This window comes from Salvelinus namaycush, chromosome 30 (assembly GCF_016432855.1).
Source record: "Salvelinus namaycush isolate Seneca chromosome 30, SaNama_1.0, whole genome shotgun sequence".
Classification (NCBI taxonomy): Eukaryota; Metazoa; Chordata; class Actinopteri; order Salmoniformes; family Salmonidae; genus Salvelinus; species Salvelinus namaycush.
Genome location: NC_052336.1, coordinates 28,011,385 through 28,034,374, shown reverse-complemented (window position 1 = coordinate 28,034,374; position 22,990 = coordinate 28,011,385). Strand labels below are relative to the sequence as shown.

At 42.0% G+C, this 22,990-nt stretch overlaps 3 protein-coding genes across 7 annotated transcripts in view; 2 read left to right on the top strand and 1 right to left on the bottom strand.

The window, feature by feature from the left end:
* The first annotated feature begins 2,665 nt into the window (after positions 1 to 2,665).
* On the top strand, positions 2,666 to 4,655 carry fshb (follicle stimulating hormone subunit beta). The gene is made up of 2 exons (XM_038969781.1): positions 2,666 to 2,851; positions 4,428 to 4,655. The coding sequence occupies exons 1-2, from the start codon at positions 2,666 to 2,668 to the stop codon at positions 4,653 to 4,655; spliced, it is 414 nt and encodes a 137-aa protein (XP_038825709.1).
* A 221-nt stretch (positions 4,656 to 4,876) lies between these two features.
* LOC120024932 (ARL14 effector protein-like) lies at positions 4,877 to 7,647 on the bottom strand. The gene is made up of 5 exons (XM_038969303.1): positions 7,301 to 7,647; positions 6,958 to 7,147; positions 6,719 to 6,862; positions 6,446 to 6,507; positions 4,877 to 6,160 (listed from the first exon to the last, which is right to left on the bottom strand). Exons 1-5 carry the CDS (start codon positions 7,369 to 7,371, stop codon positions 5,932 to 5,934), a joined length of 696 nt encoding a protein of 231 aa, XP_038825231.1. The 5' UTR covers positions 7,372 to 7,647; the 3' UTR covers positions 4,877 to 5,931.
* Positions 7,648 to 16,333: 8,686 nt separating this feature from the next.
* Positions 16,334 to 22,990, top strand: part of LOC120024726 (oxysterols receptor LXR-alpha-like) — a 30,771-nt gene continuing 24,114 nt past the window's right edge. For 2 of the 5 annotated variants that reach the window (XM_038968996.1, XM_038968995.1), the window contains exon 1: positions 16,334 to 16,605. The gene's annotated coding sequence lies outside the window, so the exon portion shown is untranslated. Of the gene's footprint in view, positions 16,629 to 22,990 lie in introns of all 5 variants that reach the window. The other 3 variants (XM_038968994.1, XM_038968997.1, XM_038968998.1) reach the window with 3 other exon arrangements.

Here is a 22,990-nt window from a genome sequence, read left to right as displayed (position 1 = left end):
TAGACAATCTTATCTTGTCCATGGCAGAGTAACAATAATAGCCTTAAGCTCATTCCATTCATCCTGGCCACAAAGGTCTAAGAGGACTATGTTGATGTAGAACAACATCTATTCTCTTTCTCAGTGAGCGAAGTAGCTTCCAACAGCATACTATCTTTTTCCTCCCAAATCTACTATTGGTTTTGGCTCGTGACCAAATAGAAAATGACTCATCTGACCTTGTCTGTATTCTTTAGGTGATTTCAGTATATCTCAGATTTTGACAGCATTATCTCTGACAAACATCTTTAATTAACAGATCCACAGCAATTTAAATATTTTTATTTTATACATTTAACCTTTATTTAACCAGGCAAGTCAGTTAAGAACAAATTCTTATTTACAATGGTGGCCTACTCTGGCCAAACCCAGACGACACTGGGCCAATTGCGCGCTGTTCCTATGGGACTCCAAATCACGGCTGGATGTGATACAGCTTGGATACGAACCAGGGACTGTAGTAACGCGTCTTGCACTGAGATGCAGTGCCTTAGACCACTGCGCCATTCGGGAGCAATGTCCTCCGAGTGGTTGTGAATCCCTGATTGAAATGGTAGATTGAAATGGTAGATAAAATGTCCATTGGGAGACCAAGAGGGAACGTTATGTGGTCTGAGAAAATCTCAGTAAGGAAAAGATACATTATGGCCATAATCATATTCAGGTTGTAAATGAATAAATAAAATGTATCATATAATAGAAGTGATACAACGGGTGAGGTACTTTGTCTGGTGCTTTGGCAAATGTGGCACACATAACCCTATATGCCACCCATCATATAGGATTACATTTCCTTAATGATTTGGGGTGGCCTTATAAAGGGAGTCTGACGGCCTTATAAGATATACTTTGTTTAAAGTGTGACCTGACATGCTGACCAGACCGATCGCGCGTGTCTACGTGCTCCATCGCACGCATGTTGATTTTGTCCGCCCACACCAGACGTAATCAGGACATGCAGGTTTAAATATCAAAACGAACTCTGACCCAACTATATTAATTTGGGGACATGTCGAAAAGCATTAAACATGTATGTCTATTTAGCTAGCTGGCTTGCTGTTGCTAGCTAATTTGTCCTGGAATATAAACATTGGGTTATTATTTTACCAGAAATGCACAAGATCCTCTACTCCGACAATTAGTCCACAGATAAAAGGGTAAAAGCCTCCTTCAGGCTTCTTCTTCTTCTTTGGACTTTATATGGCGGTTAGCAACCAACTTTAAGGTGCATTACCACCACCAACTGGACTGGAGTGTGGACCTCAGTTCATCTTTCAATTACCCACATGGGTATTTGCTCCTAAAAACCAATGAGGAGATAGGAGAGGCGGGACTTGCAGCGCATCAAGCGTCACAAATAGAACCAAGTTCTATTTTAGCGCCTGACTATGCAGACGCGCCCGAGCAGTGTGTGTGTGTGCAATGATTGAATAACATCGGTGTAAATTTGTTTTGTAATGCTCGCGCACGTGCTGAGAGCAGTGTGGTCGAAATGTAACATGCTGACCAGAGCGCTGGCGCATGCACCATCACAAGCATGTTGATTTTGTTCATCCACACCAAACGCGATCAGGACACGCAGGTTGAAATATCAAAACGAACTCTGAACCAAGTAAATTAATTTGGGGACAGGTCGAAAAGCATGAAGTATTTATGGAAATTTAGCTAGCTAGCGTGCTTTGCTAGCTAATTTGTCTTGGGACTGGAGTGTGGACCTCAGTTCATCTTTCAATCACCCACGTGGGTATATGCTCCTAAAAACCAAGGAGATGGCACATTGGTAACATGCTGACCACACAGCTCGCGTTACAAAATAAATATACACATACATGTTATTCAATCATTGCACCCACACTGCTTGCGCATGTCATGCGTAGCCAGGTGCTAAAATAGAACTTTGTTCCATTTGTGATGATTGATGTGCTGCAAGTCCTGCCTCTCCCATCTACTCATTGGTAACATGCTGACCACACCGCTCGCGTCACATTTGTGGGCGTTGCAAAATAAATGTACACATACATGATATTCAATCATTACACCCACACTGCTCGTGCATGTCTGCGTAGCCAGGCACTAAAATAGAACTTGGTTATATTCTACTTGACACGCTGCAAGTCCCGCCTCTCCCATCTCCTCATTGGTTTTTAGGAGCATATACCCATGTGGGTGATTGAAAGATGAACTGAGGTCCACACTCCAGTCTAGTTGTTGGTAGTAATGTACCTTAAAGTTGGTTGCCAACTGTCATATAAAGTCCAAAGAAGAAGAAGCCTGAAGGAGGATAATTAATCTGTGGAATAATTGTTAGAGTAGAGGACCTTGTGCATTTCAGGTAAAATAACATCCCATGTTTATATCCCATGACAAATTAGATAGCAACAACAAGCTAGCTAAATTGGCATACATTTTTTATGCTTTTCAACAAGTCCCCAAATTAATATAGTTGGTTCAGACTTTGATTTGATATTTCAACCTGCATGTCCTGAACGCGTCTGGTGTTGGTGTACAAAATCGACATGCGCGTAATGGCAAACGAAGACGCACGCGTACGAGCGGTCTGATCAGCATGTGTTTCCCTGCTGTATAGCAGATTCCTGAAGGGACCTGTTCTCCTTGTGGAAGCATTATGTACTGCACCCACTTAATGACGCTGCAGCTGGTCGTCATGGCAACGCTGTGGGTGACACCAGTGAGAGCGGGGACAGACTGCATGTATGGCTGCCGACTAAACAACATGACCATCACCGTGGAGAGAGAGGACTGTCACGGAAGCATCACCATCACCACCTGCGCCGGCCTGTGCGAAACGACGGTAGCTAAATAGGGATAGACAGTACTTATTTAGGGTTGTGTGTTTATTAGGTACCAAACTGGACAAGACTGATTGAAACAGGGAGGGCCTACTTGGCCAATAGAACACACATTTTTATTTTCTGATGCACAGTGTTCTGTTGAGTGCCCTAATGAACACACCCCTGTACAATTGTTTTTCATTACATTGAGTTATATATATTTTTGCTCTCAAGTGGCGCAGTGGTCTAAGGCATCTCAGTGCAAGAGGCATCACTACAGTCCCTGGTTCGAATCCAGGCCGTGATTGGGAGTCCCATAGGGCGGCGCACAATTGGCCCAGCGTCGTCCGGGTTTGGTAGGGGTAGGCCGTCATTGTAAATAAGAACTTGTTCTTAACTGACTTGCCTAGTTCAATAAATAACAAAATATATATATTCTGTTGCATGTGAGCTGTTGTGTATTATATTGTAGTGCAGCCATGCTACATTTTCTGCTGTTTAATTTAATTGACTATGTGCTAATTGACCTAAATCATTAATTCTACTATTTGACGTTGCACCAGGTTGCATCAGCAGCCCTTTGATATTACTGAACAAAATTATAAACACAACATGCAACAATTTGTAAGATTTTACTGAGTTACAGTTCATATAAGGGAATCAGTCAATTGAAATAAATTCAATAGGACCTAATCTATGGATTTCACATGCCTGGGCAGGGCTTAGGCCCACCCACTGGGGAGCAAGGCCCAGCCAATCAGAATTCGTTTTACCCCACAAAAGGGCCCCCCCCAGACGATCCCGCAGGTGAAGTCAGTTGTGGAGATCCTGGTTACACATGGTCTATGGTTGTGAGGCCGGTTGGACATACTCTAAAATGACTTTGGAGGCAGTTTATGGTAGATAAATTAACATTCAGTTCTCTGGCAACATTCCTCCAGTCAGCATGACAATTGCACGCTACTTCAAAACTTAAGACATCTGTGGCATTGTGTTGTGTGACAAAACTGCACATTTTAAATTGGCCTTTTATTGTGCCCAGCACAAGGTGCACCTGTGTAATGAGCATTCATTTTAATCAGTTTCTTGACATGCCACACCTTTCAGGTGGATGGATTATCTTGGCAAAGGAGAAATGCTTACTAAAAGGGATGTAAACAAATTTGTGCATAACATTTCAGAGATATAGGCTTTCTGTGCATATGGAACATTTCTGGGAATTTTTTATTTCAGCTCATGAAACATGAGACCAACACTTTACATGTTGCGTTTATATTTTTCTGTGTAGATCACAATGGCAGCAGAAGAGTAACACTATGAATCATGCAATAATTTAAAAAATATGGTTTCCATTAGCCGAATCCCAGATTACATTTAAGTCATTTAGCAGACGCTCTTATCCAGAGCGACTTACAAGTACATACATTCATACTTTTTTTGTACTGGCCCCCCGTGGGAATTGGTTTGAGTTGTCTTGCCAAGCACTATGGTATGGTTATTGTCATGCCATGAGTTGACTATACATTACAACAGATCTGGGACAAGGCCAGTGTTCAGATGATTTCAATTTACCGGTATGAATGCTGTTGTTGGCAGGATCTGAACTATCAGAGCACATGGCTGCCGCACTCCCAGGGGGCATGTAACTTCAAGGAGTGGTCCTACGAGAAGGTCTACCTGGAAGGCTGTCCATCCGGAGTCGACCCCTTCTTCATACCCGTAGCCAAGAGCTGCGATTGCATCAAATGCAAGACGGACAACACCGACTGTGATCGCATAAGCATGGCAACACCCAGCTGCGTAGTAAACCCACTAGAAATGTAATACTGTAGAGTTAGGCTGTTGCAGCAGCCAGTTTATGTTAAGCAACGGTTTGACTAGTCTATGGTACCGTTTCCATTGTTGATGTGCTATCACAATAAAACACTACTTAAGTCTAAACGTATTTGCTTTTAAAATATACTTAAGTATCAAAAGTAAATGTATAAATAAACAAACCAGACCGCAATCACTTTTTTATTTACAGATAGCCAGGGGCAGGGTCCAACAAGCATGTCCTTAGTGAGTCCACCAGATCAGAGGCAGAAGGGATGACCAGGGATGTTCTCTTGATAAGCGTGTGAATTAGACCAGGGATGTTCTCTTCATAAATGTGTGTCAATTAGACCGTTTTCCTATCCTGTTAAGCATTCAAAATGTAACAAGTACTTTTGGGTATCAGGGAAAATGTATGGAGTAAAAAGTACATTATTTTTGGGGGGAATGTAGTGAAGTAAAAGTAGTCAAAAATATAAAAAGTACAGGTAACCAAAGAAACTACTTAAGTAGTAATTCACACAACTGTGACTATGGGACATTTATCACTACCCAAAAATAGACCTAATAGGTCACAGAAAATAATTGTGAAATTGAACAGAACACTTTGTAATGGAGATGATCTGTGGTAAAGCGGCACGCTTGAGTCGACCGCTTAACACCTCGTGGACATTTCTAGGAAACTGTCGCAAAACCACACACATGATACTGAAGAACCCACTAGTCATCGCCCATAATTATGATAAACTTTTTGTAGTGCTCACCACAAGGGTTGGAATCTGGACACTCACATTTTTTATATGAATTAAGACCAATTTAATTGACAGCTGTGGGCACAAAACAAATATGTAATCATTAATCAAAACAAGTGGAGAATTGCAAAAACCATGAGGAAAGGCAGAAAATGAAACGTGGGAAATTCTTCAGGCATGCATACTTTCGAAAAAGGTGGAAACAAATCTCCGTCATATACCTCTTTTTCCTTTGCATGAGACCTCGTAGCGAGGTACCGGCGAAGTGTATGCGCACACACTTTCTTGAATTGACCCTCTCGGTACAGGAACTAAACTACATATGCAATGTTTATAACACTTGGTTGAAACCATTGTGGGAGTATTATTTCTTATTCATTTACTCTTGATACATCTTGTGATAACTTGATTTAGTATCTTTTGGCAACTTCAGACCATTTCTTATTCTGTCCTCGTTCTACAGAAAACAAAAATGAGAAAAAAATAACAGAACATAAAAACAGTCATAGTTCAAGGCCTAAGGGTGGGGGAGACTAGCCAGCGTACTTGTTGCGGATGATCTCTCCCCCCTCCACCTCAACCTGCTCGTAGAGCCACTTGCGGTCACAGCGGCACTCCACGCCACACCTGCGGGAGCTACAATCGGGGCAGGGGTAGAAGCAGCCCATGCAGTCCGCGTCCAGGCAGTCACACATGTCCTTGCCGCAGGAGAGCAGGCGGCCTTTGTTGTCATACACTTTGCTCTTCGCCCCAATAGTCTGTCTGCAAATACACAAAAACAATGGGAACGTCTGACCTGGCGCCTGTATGTGACTACCGTCTGCGTCTTGCTTACTTGGTAGTGCATCATTTACGGAATGACACTGCTTTCTGCTGGTTTACCTTCTCCCCGATACAAATTTTGACTGACTAGTCTCTCCAGTAAAAAAGGCAACCATTTGAAATGCAATAATGAAAACAAGCATACGTTGCAGGCTTCGAGGAAGGTAGCAGAGCAGTGGACCCATGCAGTGATGGATTCTGAAAAGTGATGGTTTCCACTCTTACCGGTCAGTGTTGGAGGAGATTCCTCCTCGTCCTCCACCTCGTTTTTTGCCATCACCTCTTCCCTGCAAAAACAAAAAAAGAACTTTGAGTGAATGTTGATAGATGAAACCAGGGAAGTATGCTCTTGTGCACGTGAAAACAAGGCTCTGAAAAACAGCACTTAACTGTGCAGAAATTCCCCAACACCTGCAACAGGATTTACACTAACATTCATTTAGAGGGGTGACACCCATCTGTGAGAGGTGATAAAAATATTTTAAAAAGTCGACACACCTTGCCAGTATCCCGGGTACTATGTCGTTTCTCCTTGACCTTGCTCTTCTCCAGCGTCTTAGCCCTCTCCCGGTCTGACGGTGCCCCGAAGCGGTTAGCCGCATTTGTGTCCTTGGTCATCATACTCCTTTTTCGTAATTCAGGCTGCAATGTTTTTAACATACATCTTGTATTCTAGCTGAATAAAAACAAAGACAGTTGGGTAAACTAGGTTGAGCAACTATGAAACCATACATTACCTTCGATGAATCAGCACCGAAAATGGTGGGCACGGCATCTTCCCTAAGAAACTGTTTGCCATTGTAGTCTCGGAAACAATCTGGGTTGAAATGTTCTGAGCAGAGGCAAGTGTTAGGTGTAGGGATGAAGTTTTTCATCCCCAAACTTTGTACCCATTGGTTGGCAAGCTGAGGCTTACTGATGGGGAACCTGAGAATAGGACAAGAAACACTGCTTAACACAAGCATGCATTCTCTTGCGCACGCATAAACACACCAAATTTAGCTACAACAACATTTGAAGAACGACTTAGCGAACGTTAGCAAACTAGCTAACGTTAGCTTGAAGTCCTTTACTCCTTACCTGTAAAATCGTATTTCTGACCCTTTGATAAACTTGTTGGTGCAGCCGTTTACTGCACAGGTGACAGGCATGATGAACCTCGTGCTTGTATGGTCTGATGTCAATTTATTTAGTAGCAATATAAACTATCGGAAGCACCGCTTCCAGTCCAACGCCTGTGTTGTTACTTCTTCTTCAATGATACAATTGAGGTCTGCAAACAAACGTTAAAGGTGCATGCCGCCACCTACTGTGCTGGAGGGTGTCGTAAATCACGGTTTACAAGATTAGCTCCAAATTTCTAAATCCTCTTACCTACTAACTCAGTACTTCTGAGGAAATAAAAAATGAGCCCTACTAACTTCCAATACACCCTCCCACATCACCAAAATCCCTTCCAAACCCCACCATCCTCAATGACTCTACACTTCAATCTTTCCATCTCTGTTCCTCTGCATACACATCACGGACAAACTGAAATGGTCCACCCACACAGTGTGGTGAAGAAGGTGCAACAGTGCCTCTTCAACCTCAGGATGCTGAAGAAATTTGTCTTGTCACCTAAAACCCTCAAACCTTTACAGATGCACAATTGAAAGCATCCTGTTGGGCTGTATCACTGCCTGGTACGGCAACTGCCGCAAGGCTCTCCAGAGGGTGGTGCGGTCTGCATAACGCATCACCGGGGGCAAACTACCTGCCCTCCAGGACACCTACAGCACCCAATGTCATAGGAAGGCCAAAAAGATCACCATGGACAACAACCACCCGAGCCACTGCCTGTTCACTCCGTTACCATCCAGAAGGCGAGGTCAGCACAGGTGCATCAAAGCTGGGACCGAGAGACTGAAAAACAGCTTCTATCTCAAGGCCATCAGACTGTTAAACAGCCATCACTAACACAGAGAGGCTGCTGCCTACATACAGACTTGAAATCATTGGCCACTTAAATAAATGGATCACTAGTCACTTTAATAATGCCACTTTAATAATGTTTACATATCTTGCATTACTCATCTCTTATGTATATAATACCATCTATTGCATTTTGCCTATGCCACTCTGCCATTGCTCATCGATATATTTATATGTATATATTCGTATTCCATTACTTAGATTTGTGTGTATTAGGTAGTTGTGGAATTGTTAGATTACATATTAGATATTGCTGCACTGTCGGAACTAGAAACACAAGCATTTCACTACACTCGCAATAACATCTGCTAACCATGTGTATGTGACCAATAACATTAGATTTGATTTTAACATTCAACAATATTACAACACATGCTCCACCGTTTCATCGACCATACACTCCAGACACAAACCATTCACATGCTTGACAACTAGCTGTAATGACGAGTTCAATGTACAACGTCCTAGGCACAATGAAGAAAACACCACCTCTTCCTTCCTAGTCTGACCTATGAAGCTTGGTCCACCGACCTTTCTTTGGAGGACATATACTGTAAATGCCGGCCCTTTGGCTCAGAGTCCCATCTCCTCTGCCACAGATCTATCAAATTAGCTCTGATCTTACATTTCACCTCACCTCTAACCAGTGGAACATTAATATCAATTATATCTTGTTTTAAAGCTATTTTGGCTAACTCTTTTGGTCTACAATTTCATTCCATTCCACACCCGAATGGGCTGGGACCCAGCAGAATCTCACATCTACACCCAGCCTCTCAATTCTGCATTATAACCTTAATACCTCCAATAGTTGGTCACTCCTATTAGATTTACCAGATGATAAACTATTCAATACACAAAGGGAATCTGAGCCCACTATAATTCTGACAGGTTGTATGTCCTCCACCCACTGGAGGGCAACTACTATCGCCAACAATTCAACTGAGTATACCGACAGTTCTCTGTTAGTCTTCTACATATCTGCACATCAAATTCAGGAAAGTAAACGCCTGCTCCTGTGCAACTCACTATTTGGGTCATTGGATCCATCTGTGAAAAGCAGTAAAAATGCATAAAACTTCGACCAATGTAATTGTCAACCAGTTTCATTATATGACTGACCTCTGACCAATCTTTCCTTTTCTCTACCAAGGTTAGATCAACAACAGGATCTGGGAGTAACCATGGAGGAACATTCCCTATCACCACAGAAGGTCCAACCTCAAACCACTCTCATCAGCAAGCTTTCCAACTGTCCAACCAAAACCACTGCCTTGTCTACTAGTATATTCTCAACAGTCATCTAGAACAGTAGCAGTTGGATGGTCAACCTCACAGCCTAACCCAATAAGCTAATACATTTCCCCCCCCACTGTATATCAAAAGGAACCTCACCTGCCTCCACTAGTAAGGCACATACAGATATTGATTTAAATGTACCATTACATATCCTTAAAGCTATATATAAAACTATATACTGGATACTGTCCAGCCTCTGAAGCCAAGTCGTTGACACTGTTCCATAAACTATACACCAGTAATCAATTGTCGTCCTGATCAGAGCTCTATAAATATCCATCAACGATTGTCTGTCAGCACCCCATTCATAACCAGAGACCGAACGCACAAGATTCACCACCTTCTAACACTTTGTTTGAACATTTATGACATGCTCTTTCCATGTAAACTCAGCAAAAAAAGAAACGTCCTCTCACTGTCAACTGCGATTATTTTCAGCAAACTTAACATATGTTCATACAAATATTTACACAACAAGATTCAACAACTGAGACATAAACTGAACAAGTTCCACAGAAATGTGACTAACAGAAATTGAATAATGTGTCCCTGAACAAAGGGGGGTCAATATCAAAAGTAACAGTCAGTATCTGGTGTGGCCACCAGCTACATTAAGTACTGCAGTGCATCTCCTCCTCATGGACTGCACCAGATTTGCCAGTTCTTGCTGTGAGATGTTACCACACTCTTCCACCAAGGCACCTGAAAGTTCCCAGACATTTCTGGGGGGAATCAAATAAAATTTTATTTGTCACATACACATGGTTAGCAGATGTTAATGCGAGTGTAGCGAAATGCTTGTGCTTATAGTTCCGGAGGAGGATGGCCCTAGCCCTCATCCTCCGATCCAACAGGTCCCAGACGTGCTCAATGGGATTGAGATCCGGGCTCTTCACTGGCCATGGCAGAACACTGACATTCCTGTCTTGCAGGAAATCACGCACACAACGAGCAGTATGGCTGGTGGCATTGTCATGCTGGAGGGTCATGTCAGGATGAGCCTGCAGGAAGGGTACCACATGAGGGAGGCGGATGTCTTCCCTGTAACGCACAGCGTTGAGATTGTCTGAAATGACAACAAGCTCAGTCCGATGATGCTGTGACACACCGCCCCAGATCATGACGGACCCTCCACCTCAAAATCGATCCCGCTCCAGAGTACAGGCCTCGGGGTAACGCTCATTCCTTCGACGATAAACGCGAATCCGACCATCACCCCTGGTGAGATAAAACCGCGACAAAAGCACTTTTTGCCAGTCCTGTCCGGTGATGTCTGGTGAGAACCTGCCTTACAACAGGCCTACAAGCTCTCAGTCCAGCCTCTCTCAGCCTATTGCAGACAGTCTGAGCACTGATGGAGGGATTGTGCGTTCCTGGTGTAACTCGGGCAGTTGTTGTTGCCATCCTGTACCTGTCCCGCAGGTGTGATGTTCGGATGTACCGATCCTGTGCAGGTGTTGTTACACGTGGTCTGCCACTGCAATGGACGATCAGCTGTCCGTCCTGTCTCTCTGTAGCGCTGTCTTAGGCGTCTCACAGTACGGACATTGCAATTTTTTGCCCTGGCCACATCTGCGGTCCTCATGCATCCTTGTAGCATGCCTAAGGCACGTTCACGCAGATGAGCAGGGACCCTGGGCATCATTCTTTTGGTGTTTTTCAGAGTCAGTAGAAAGGCCTCTTTAGTGTCCTAAGTTTTCATAACTGTGACCTTAATTGCCTACCGTCTGTAAGCTGTTAGTGTCTTAACGACCATTCCACAGGTGCATGTTCATTAATTGTTTATGGTTCATTGAACAAGCATGGGAAACAGTGTTTAAACCATTTACAATGAAGATCTGAGAAGTTATTTGGATTTTTAGGAATTATCTTTGAAAGACAGGGTCCTGAAAAAGGGACGTTTCTTTTTTTGAGTTCATATCGCTCATTGAACCATAGACCCAAATATTTGTACTTAAAAACTCTCCCCATAGGCTGTCCATTCAGAAACAACGGTATATTATCAGCAACTTTCTTCTTTGACAAGAACATACAGCAAGATTTCGCCACCGACAATTCAAAACTCCAGTCAATCGACCATCTTTCAACATCCATTATAGCCCGTTGAATAGAAGTTCACATGAGAGATATTCCTTCTCCTCATCCAAATAGCTCCATCCTCAGCATATAGGGAAACCCCAATACCCCTACATACATTTGAAAACACATCATTAATCATAATGTTTAACAAAATAGGACTGATAGCACTGCCTTGAGGAATACCGTTGTCAACTCCATAGGCATCAGATATATTGGATCCTATTTTAACGCAATTAAATAAGGCCAAAACACAGTTATATAGTCTCCCACCAATACCAATTATTTATATATTAATCAGTGGGGCTCCCGAGTGGCGCAGCAGTCTAAGGCACTGCATCTCAGTGCTAGAGGCGTAACTACAGACCCTGGTTTGATTTCAGGGCTGTATCACAACCGGCTGTGATTGGGAGTCTCATAGGGCTTTGTTCTTAACGGATTTGTCTAGTGAAATAAAATAAAAAATGCAAAGAGCGATTAAATAAGGCCAAAACCCAGTTATATAGTGTCGTGGATATTGTGTTACAGAGACATCAATCAGGAGCTCTTCCTGGGCTGACCCAGCAGTTGTCTTATATTTTGGCTATACACAGACAAGTTATATTTGCATGATTTAGCATAACTAATGAATCATTACCGTTTTGTTTCATTCATGTAACCGACCAATACTGTTTCATAACACGTGACAGACCAATACCTCACGAGGCTTCTCCTCTCTAAGCTGAGACTTTGAAACTGAGATATCTTTAGTCTGTTCTCAAAACAACGTCATTTGTTTTCAAAACACGGTCTGGGCGTACTGTCAAATTGCAGCCACTGATAGGGGTGATTTGTACAGTCAGCCACTTGCATGAACACAAACATTGGTTATTAGAACAGCATATGAATAGAACACAGAAATGTGTTATAAAGAAAAGCACAAACATTAAAATTCCCATTACAATCGTCTCCCACCAATACCAAGTCTTTCTATCTTAATCAGTGGGTCTCCCGATTGGCGCAGCAGTCTAAGGCACTGCATCTCAGTGCTAGAGGCGTCACTACAGACACTGGTTTGATTCTGGCAGGTAGCCTAGTGGTTAGAGTGTTTGGCCAGTAACCGAAAGGTTGCTAGATCAAATCCCCGAGCTGACAAGGTAAGGTAAAAATATGTTGTTCTGCCCCTGAACAAGGCACTGTTCGTAGGCTGTAATTGTAAATAAGAATTTGTTCTTAACTTAACTGACTTGCCTAGTTAAATAAAGTTAAATAAAAAAATAAAATTCCAGGCTGTATCACAACCAGCTGTGATTGGGAGTCCCATAGGGCGGCGCACAATTGGCCCAGCGTCGTTAAGGTTTTGCCGGGGTAGGCCGTCACTGTAAATAAGAATTTGTTCTTAACCGACTTGCCTACTTAAATAAAATAAAGTAGGCCTGCTCTCCACATGGTGTCCTATGCCTTTTCAATGCCAAAACACACAGTAGCCATTCATTCTATCATAACCAGAGTTTTTTCAATTTCATTGCTCACCTTTACTAACGCATCCAAAGTAGATCTACCTTTACGGAATCCACTTTTACATTAACTCAATAAACCTCTATGTTCCAGGAAACATGACAATCTGTAGACTATCCTCTTTTCCATCCATTTACACAAGTTAGAGGTCAATGCTATTGGTCTATAACTATCAGCACATGAAGGGTTCTTACCAGGCTTTACAAAAGGTCATATTACTGCACGCTTCCAACCAGAAGGTATAACCACCTCACTCCAACTCGTATTAAATAATTCCAGAACATGTATGACCTCATCAGGTAGACGCTTAAACATTACATAGAACAGCTGTTCATGAGCTGGGGCTGTATATCCACAGCCTTTTAAGACTGAACACATCTCATATACGGTAACAGTATCCCTTTTCTTATACACATTAACATGAGCATTTAAAATCTCAAACGTTGCTTATACTTAATCCAAAGTAACCCCCACTATGTGCCCAAGCAAATGTCTTCCTGAACAAGTCATCTTTTTCTTGATCAGTTACAGACATTTTCTGACCCACAACCAAAACTGGAATTCGAGTGGACTTGCTTATTCCAGTCATCTTCTTTAACATAGACAATACATGTCCCAGCTCAGTACCCCTGCCTATTGTAGAGCAGAACTGTCTCCATGCATTTCTCTCGACAGACTTAATGACCCCACGTACTAAACCTCTCTTCCTTTGGAAATCAAGTTGATTCTCTGGAGTCATATTCCTACACAACATTGTAAGCCCTATTTATTCCTCGAATAGGAGCAGTGCACTCTTCAGTCCACCAAGGAACCACCTTCCTTTTTGCCCCTGTTTGTTTTTCTTCAGAGAGGAAGAGGAGAAGCAATAGGGTTTACTCCGCCCAAAATCTGTCTACGAAAATAAGACCATGAAGTGAGTAAAGGTCCATTAGTGTCGAAATTTCCTAAACAAAAAATGTAATTGCTAATTTGTTCGAATAGAAGTGTCGTAATGGTTAGGTTGTTACGGTTGCAATGATCTAAGTGGACACACGTAGCATTTCGCCAAACCGACTTTATATCGGAGTTGTGCCTGTTCACACGCGCCTCCTCCTGCCTGCCTTCCATCTTTGAGGACATGCATTTCCATTGTTAGAGCGGTCACTTCTTCTTCTTCTTCTATGAGGTTTAACGGCAGTTGGCATCCAATTTGTTGCATTACCGCCACCTACTAGACTGGAGTACAACTCCCTTATACTTGCTTGAAAAAATAAATAAATAATAACTAAATAAATACCCTACCATCTAATACTACACTCACTCATTTCAAAATGATCAAATAAAATTAACACCACCCTACTCCACTAATTAAATGTATTTATTCCTATTTCATGCCATCATCCTGAAAGGATAGGAGATCACCCCTTAACACACCCTGTAACTCTTCTGATGTCAAGTCTCGCACACCCAAATACCTCTCTGCAGCTGCCACCACAACCTCAATTTTCAGAGACTTCCATTCCATGCCTACAGTACAATTGATAACCATTGCTATAAATCCAATCTTACTGAAACTTATTTCACTGTTTGGCCTATCCCTCTGTACTGGTATATCTCTACTACTCTCACCACCCCTTAACCCATCTTCCTCAACTTTCTTCACTGCCTCAGCATATGACAACTTCTGCACTACTCTAACCCTGGAAACCTCAACCTACCTCTCTCGCATATGGGACATTACTATTAACACATTCCACTACGTTCCCCAATACTACACATTCCTTTGTCGCATGCCCTTCTGCACATTTCCCAGACCTTGGACCCTCCCTCCTACACACTGCTGCCACATGCCCATAAGCTTGACACCTGTAACATCTTAATGTCTACGGCACATACGCTCGTAAAGGATAACTTATATATGCTAAATTCACTTTGTTAGTCAAAGACTCAACTTTAAAACTCAAAAGAACAGACAATGACCCTTCTGTTTACCCACTCTCGCCACCCCGTCTGCGTCGCATCAAACGACGAGCATCATATACACCGGGAATCTTTGCCCTCAGCTGGTCAACTTTTATATCTACTGCTACCCCAGTTATCACTTTTTTCATTGGTGCCCCTTTCTTGAGAACGAAACGATTCACTTTTATTGCCCCATTCGTTTTGCTTCAGGCGCATTCTCCCTCTGCCCAACAGAAACACAAACAATTATCACTAGACCACTTCTAGTTACCCTCACCGATTCCACATGACCCAACTCTTTTTTTCACCCACCGTAAAACCACAAATGGATCAGCCAAAAGGCAAGAGTCCACTTTTTCCATAAACGTCACTCCTACTGTCACAGACTCTTCTTTATCCTGATCATCGGTGCATACCTCGGTCTCCGATAACTTTCCCGCATTTACCACCTCTGATACTTCACCCTCATTCACTTCCATTTCTCCTCCTGTCTTCAGCTCCCTCTGCTTACATTTCCCCCCCTTCTTCTTTAACAAACCATCTCCCTTTTTTCCCCACCATTCTTATCCGACTCAATCTCACCCTCTCTTTCTGTTAGACCTTCTCTCCCTCTCAATTTCCCTTCATTCCTCCTCCGTTTTCCAAGTATACGTCTCCTCATGATAAAACTGCACTACTCCTGACCGCCTTCTCCAGGGACTCCATTCCATTTCCTCACTTTAGAGCGGTCACTCGACTATTTTATCAATCTAATAGATAATCTTTGTTTACTTTAGTGTGCACAACCTACCGGAAATGATATTGTTTATTCTCCATGGCCCAAATTTGTTCCAACTTCTATTCCAAAGCAGCAAGAGAAACATGGAAATACATTCTTTATGACCGTGTTTTCTTTCGGCTTGCATTTCTATTTTTTGTAATTTATGTAATCCAGGGCTCATATGTAAAAGAGACATTGGTCTCAGTATGACTCCCTGATAACGGTTAAATAAATAATGCATGAATGATATCGTTTGCTAAAGTGCCCACATCTTCCAGAAATACTGCCGCGCTCAGAACAACTGGGGGCTTGGAACGCCGAAATATCGGACTTCAGTGCGTTCAAAACAACTGGGATCTCCGGAAAAACCCGAACTCGACTTGAACGAGCTCGATTTGAACGGTCATCCGACTTGGAATTCCAACTCCAGAACTCGGGCCTCATTCTAGATCTCCGACTTTCCGACACGAGGATCACTGAGGTCATGATTTCACCGTATCTGTCCGAGTTCACAGTTGTTTTGAACGCAGCATACATTGCGACCCCTCTTCAAAATGGATCGAGTTTACAAATTGTCGTCGTGACGTCATGTGCAATCGATCAGATCAGTTTTGGTCAAGGCCGGGGGTGGTGCAGTTAAATATGTGGCATTCGCAATAATGTATTCCTTTTAGTTGTATCTAGGCTATGTGTGTTAACACTGATAAATCTTTGTGGCTTCGGCTTAAATGTATTTAGGCCTAGCTCTACCTGTTTCCTGCTCAAGTCACATGATTGACTACACCGACCGTGCAGCAGGACTTCGTGGGATCTGTCTGGCTAGTCGCTACGAAACGGGGTGATTGTCGGTAACAAACTCAGGCAAGCCACCAAATCTGACTTTTTGTGTTGCGGAGGATAGTTTGTTTTCTTGAAATGCCAGTTTGGACATGATACAGTTGTCTTTTTCTACTTCTGTCTACTCGAATAGCTAGCTGACGAACTTGGTAGCTAGAATCCACCACCACCAGCCAGAGTTAGCCCTTGGGCCATAGCTAAGGTTAGCGTGCTAAGCAGGCATGTATTTGTTTACCGATAGAGCTAACATTAGCTAGTTAACTCTTCTAAATAACTAGTTATAGAAAAATAGCGTACGAGCCACAGAATAACATGGTTAAGGCAATGCATAAACAGTTAAAATGTGAAGCGTTTATGAAGTTTAAATGAGTTATGTGGCTAGCTTTCTGCGTTAAACAACTTGCTAACAAGTTAGCTAACGTTAGCTACTAGTAGTTACCTAGCAAACGCTACCTAGTTAGTTAGCTAACTAACGTCAACATCACTGTCATCAGAAAGCGAGTTAGCTAACGGCTAGCAAACTATATTGTTATCTAACTACCCCATTGGTCATGATGACATGATTGCGAAATAGTAAGTTGGGATCTTGCCATAAGATTGCAACACAACTTCAATAGCTGGACAGTGTTGTCACAAAGGCACATCGACTGATTGTTCACCTAGTCGGCTAGGGGATTCGAACAAGCAATCTTTAGGTTACTGGCCCAACGCTCTTCACAGCTGGGCTGCCCCGTGCTGCATTTGACAACTTGATGGTGACTAATGAAGTCTGTGCTCAATTTGTCAGACTCTGAATTTTTACAAATGAGATTAGTTGTGTTTTTGATCATGGGTTGTTAAATGTGATTGTGATACATAGCTAGCAGATTGCAACGGGCTAACAATGTTGTGATGTTCCATTAGCGGTTACAGGATAGGTACTGTTTGGCTTAGCACAGATCATTTACAATCAACTTTAACTTGGCAACACTATCTTAGTTCTCGATTTGGCCAAACATGTATATTTTAAAATGTCTAATTCCAGGTGGTTCGTTTGAATTTCGAAAATGCTCAGATAATTTTTGGGGGGGCTCCATGAAGTAATCCAACAATGTGTATGCTGCCATCTTGTCTATTTCAAATCTTCTCTCATCAAATCAAGCTTTATTGGTTACATACACATATTTAGCAGATGGTGTAGCAAAATGCTTGTGTTCCTAGCTTCAACAGTGCAGTATTATCTAACAATACACACATCTAAAATGGAATTAAGAAATATATAAATATTAGGATGAGCAATGTGGGAGTGGCATTGACTAAAATAGAATACAGTATATACATATGAAATGTGTAAAGAAGTATGTAAACATTAAGGTGACCAGTGATTCCATATCTATGTATATAGGGCAGCAGCCTCTAAGGTGCAGGATTGAGTAACTGGGTGGTAGGCAGCTAGTGATGGCTACTTAACATTCCTGATGGCCTTGAGATTTACATTTACATTTAAGTCATTTAGCAGACGCTCTTATCCAGAGCGACTTACAAATTGGAGATAGTGGTTTTTCAGTCTCTCTGTCCCAGCTTTGTTGCTCCTGTATTGACCTCACCTTCTGGATGATAACGGGGTGAACAGGCCTTGGCTTGGGAGGTTGATCTTTTTGGCGTGCCTGTGATATCAGGTGTCCTGAAGGGCAGGTAGTGTGTCCCCCGGTGATGCGTTGGGTAGACCGCACCACCCTCTGGAGAGCCCTGTGGTTGCGGGCGATGCAGTTGCCGTACCAGGCGGTGATACAACCCGACAGGATGCTCTCAATTGTGCATCTGTAAAAGTTTGAGGGTCTTAGGGGCCAAGCCAATTTTTTTTCTTCAGCCTACTGAGGTTGAAGAGTGTTGTCCTCAAAGCTGGCAAAGAAGGTGTTTAGCTTGTCTGGGAGCAGGACGTCGGTGTCCGACGTGGCTGGTTTTCCCTTTGTAATCTGTGATTGTCTGTAGACCCTGTTTGTAGACCCTGCCACATACGTCTAATGTCTGAGCCGTTGAATTGTGACTCCACTTTCAACTCAAATTTATTTGTCACATACACATGGTTAGCAGATGTTAATGCAAGTGTAGCAAAATGCTTGTGCTTCTAGTTCCGACCGTGCAGTAATATCTAACAAGTAATATAACCGAACAATTTCACAACAACTACCTTATACACACAAGTGTAAAGGAATGAATACGAGTATGTACATAAAAATATATAAATGAGTGATGGCCGAATGGCATAGGCAAGATGCAGTAGATGGTATAGAGTACAGTATATACATATGAGATGAGTAATGTAGGTTATGTAAACATATAAAGCGGCATAGTTTAGTGGCTAGTGATACATTACATCAAGATGCAGTAGATGGTATAGCGTACAGTATATACATATGAAATGAGTAATGTAGGTTATGTAAACATTATATAAAGTGGCTAGTGATAAATTGATTACAACCATTTTTCCATTATTAAAGAGTCTCTGTACTGACGTTTTTTCTGTTTGATTACCTTACGGAGTGAATAATTAAAATGTTTGTATTCAACCATGGTTAAATGCGTTGGTTTGCACTTTCAGTTTAGTACGAATGCTGCCATCTATCCATGGTTTCTGGTTTGGGTAGGTTATAATAGTAATTGATTGAGACAGGTGTGTCCACCCCTTCTATAAGATTATGGCGGTCCGCAAACAAACGTTAGAGGTGCATGCCGCCACCAACTGTACTGGAGTGTGTAGTCAATCATCCATCCCTGTCCATCCTCAATGACCATCAATCTATCCCTCTCTTCCACCTACTGGTACTTAGAACAATACATCAACACATGCTTCACTGTTTCATCAACCATACACTCCAGTGGGTCCACCCCAAAGTGCAGTATGTCATTATGACACTCACCTGTCTCGATCAATGAGAGAATATTTTAAATAGACAATTTGAGGTGACTTTTCTTTCCTCAGTGGGTCATTAGAGGCCAAACTCATATAAATATAATAACTAGAACTCAAACTAGTTCTGTACCCAGAATTCCTTGAAGTGTGATTATGGATGGTCAAAATCTGCTAATGTTATCTTTCACACGCTGTTGTTGGTGCTGAGTATGGAAGACTTTTCGCTTAACCAGTAGAGTTACATCCGCTGATGTTGTGACATTCAGGAGAAAACATAAAAGTTACACCCAATTTGCTTACTGCCACTCGATGTTCTACTGTGATGGAACTCAGTCTCTTGCTGCCTTTCACTGTGAGATTGCACGTACACACGCACACTCCCATGCATGCTCACCATCAAAGGAGGTACTGAAACTTTGGCATAAGCAACACGAGTTCTCTTAAACCTTTGTATGGCATCTTCACCATTGCTGAGTAACAATCCTATGTTTACAAATGAGGGGACCGTTCCCTATAGCTCTCATGACAGGCTTCGAATAAAGTACAGAATAAAATGGATTAAAGGGCATATTCCTAATTTCCTACCTCAGAATGTCTGCTCCCCCTAGACATGGAACTAAATTAATGTAATCTATTTGACCAAAATTATATTTTTTAAGTAAGGTTTTTGAATTAGTCCTCTTCAGGAATCAATGGGTGTATATCATGAATAAAATGGATGTAGCAAATGCAGATATCCCCTTTAAAAAAAAAAAGATTTTATAATGTATTGGGAATGCCTCCTATGATTTAAATTCCACCAGTCTTTGAGAACAGTAGCACCCATTTCCTGGACAAAGGTTCCTGATAAGCTCTACAGAACATTGGACTTGTAATGAGCAAGGGAGTGAGGTTACTTTAGGTCAGTGGCCCACAACCCAATGATCCTCATTCACCCAGTCAACTCAAGCTTTCAAACCAGCTGCAGCTTTCCTGTCCTCTAAAGTGGAAATTGTTAGCCTAGGACACAGTACATTTTAAATAGGCAAAAAGTCTTGAAAGGAACAATCCTTCTTTAGTTTTTCATCAACGACAGCCCAGGCACTTGTTTTGCCATAACTTAGAAATGGGCCTGGAGAAATGTAGGCCTAATCTCTCTTACATTCATAGATAGTACTTGGATACAACTGACAGTCCACGATATCAAAAACATCTTTTTAAACTTATTTTGAAGCTTTTTTACAAACAAGTATAGCCTATTTTATTTGGGGTTGTCAATAGTGGTGCGGGTAAAATCAATAGTTACATATCAAAATATTATATTGATAATTTGACTCCCAAGAATCGATTTGTAAAAAGCAGGGGTGTAATGTACTTAATTAAAAATACTTTAAAGTACTACTTCAGTAGTTTTTGTTACTTTACTATTTATATTTGACAACTTTTACTTCCCTGCATTCCTAAAGAAAACAATGTACTTTTTACGCCATAGATTTTTCCCTGACACCCAAAAGTACTCGTTACATTTTGAATGCTTAGCAGGACCAGAAAATGGCCTAATTCACACACTTATCAAGAGAACATCCCTGGTCATCCCTACTGCCTCTGATCTGGAGGACTCACTAATCACAAATGCTTGGTTTGTATGTAATATCCTAGTGTTGGAGTGTGCCATCTGGTTTGCTTAATATAAGGAATTTGAAATGATTTATAGTTTTGATGCTTAAGTATATTTTAGCAATTACAAACTTTTTATGCTCAAGTATATTTAAAACCAAATATTTTTACTCAAGTAGTATTTTACTGGTTGTCTTTTACTGATTTTGAGTGATTTTTCTATTAAGGTATCTTTTACACAAGTATGACATTTGGGTACTTTTTCTACCACTGGTGCTAAGATTCGTTAGCTAATGTTAGTTGGCTGTACCTGCACATTAACGCGGGTATTTTTCATCCTATAGCTTGTTACCCATCTTCCTTTTTAAACAGTGAGCCAACACATTTTCAGCACTTTTACTTCCATGACTGATCAAAAGAAATGTTCTTATGCTCTGTCTTGTTTCTCAGCAGAGGACATGTAGTGAGCAATATGTTTGGAACATCAAATTGCAATTAAATCGCAGTATCTAATCGCAACACATCTAGAATTTAAATACATTTTACATCGGGGCACCAAAGTGTCTTGATCAGATCGTGAGGTCCCTGGCAATTCCTAGCCCTAGTTATCTTGGTAAGACGGTTGTACTAAGCTCATGCGGAGTCTAGCGTAGCTGTGGTTCTTTTAAAGAATCAATTTATTTATTTTTTTAACAACTGTGATTCTCATGAAACCAGCTTTAACCATGGCTTAGCAAATTGAGTTCGAAATCCGTGATGCATCTGCAACGGTGAACTATAATTCTGAAGACTAAGATGCCTAGTTTATGGCACTGTCTTTATTATAATGGGAAAAAAATGTCATCCCAAAGTCTCATTACCAAAATGCGTCCGTATTAAATCTTCAGGTCATCTTTATTAAGTTTATTTGAATAGAACATGGCTGCTGTAGTTTCGCCATAAATTGTTTACATTAAACTATAATATTTATTACTTCAACACCTGTGGACATGTTTCTCATAACAATGTTTGAAGTTGCTGTACAAACTCATTTTTTTTCAATACATTTCTATTCACCCATGATGCATCATCCATTGGAGTAGTCCTTAGTTGAGCACCGATTCATTTAATTTCTTCACTTCTGTTTTCAGAATGAGGATATATTTCTCAAAAATAACCTTTATGACACTTGTCCTTCTCATTACCGAAATGACTAAAGTTCAGTTCCGCTCAGGTAGCACGTCCGGTGAACAGGTCAGGGTTCCATAGCCGCAGGCAGAATAGTTGAAACTGGAGCAGCAGCACGGCCAGGTGGACTGGGGACAGCAAGGAGTCATCATGCCAGGTAGTCCTGAGGCATGGTCCTAGAGCTCAGGTCCTCCGAGAAAGAGAGAATTAGAGAGAGCATACTTAAATTCACACAGGACACCGTGAGGTGTTATTATATATATTCCCCCCCCCTTTTCCCCCCCTCCAATTTCGTGATATCCAATTGGTAGTTAGTCTTCTCCCATCGCTGCAACTCCCGTACCAACTCGGTAGAGGCGAAGGTAGCGAGCCACGCCAAGCCACACTGCTTCTTAACCCGGAAGCCAGCCACACCAATGTGTCGGTGGAAACACCATACAGCTGGTGACTGAGGTCAGTGTGCCTGTGCCCTGTCCGCCACAAGGAGTCACTAGAGCGCGATGGGACAAGGACATCCCGGTGGGCCAAACCCTCCCTTAACCGGGACGTCGCTGGGACAATTGTGCACCGCCTCACGGGTCTCCCAGCTGCGACACAGCCCGGGATTGAACCCAGGTCTCTAGAGACACCTCTAGCACTGCGATGCATTGCCTTACATTCACTTATGTTAAAGCTTAGAGCCTACTTTATATCATCTGAGGTTTTTGTGTTGTGCCTGCCATCGGTTGAG

Bases quoted from the DNA above. Each gene is read 5' to 3' on its own strand.
- fshb (XM_038969781.1), top strand. From the start codon at position 2,666: ATGTACTGCACCCACTTAATGACGCTGCAGCTGGTCGTCATGGCAACG. The intron at 2,852-4,427 runs GTAGCTAAATAG...TGTTGTTGGCAG, and splicing joins CCGGCCTGTGCGAAACGACG to GATCTGAACTATCAGAGCAC.
- LOC120024932 (XM_038969303.1), bottom strand. From the start codon at position 7,371: ATGCCTGTCACCTGTGCAGTAAACGGCTGCACCAACAAGTTTATCAAA. The intron at 6,863-6,957 runs GTAATGTATGGT...AAAACATTGCAG, and splicing joins TCGGTGCTGATTCATCGAAG to CCTGAATTACGAAAAAGGAG. The intron at 6,508-6,718 runs GTGTGTCGACTT...TTGTTTTTGCAG, and splicing joins GTACCCGGGATACTGGCAAG to GGAAGAGGTGATGGCAAAAA.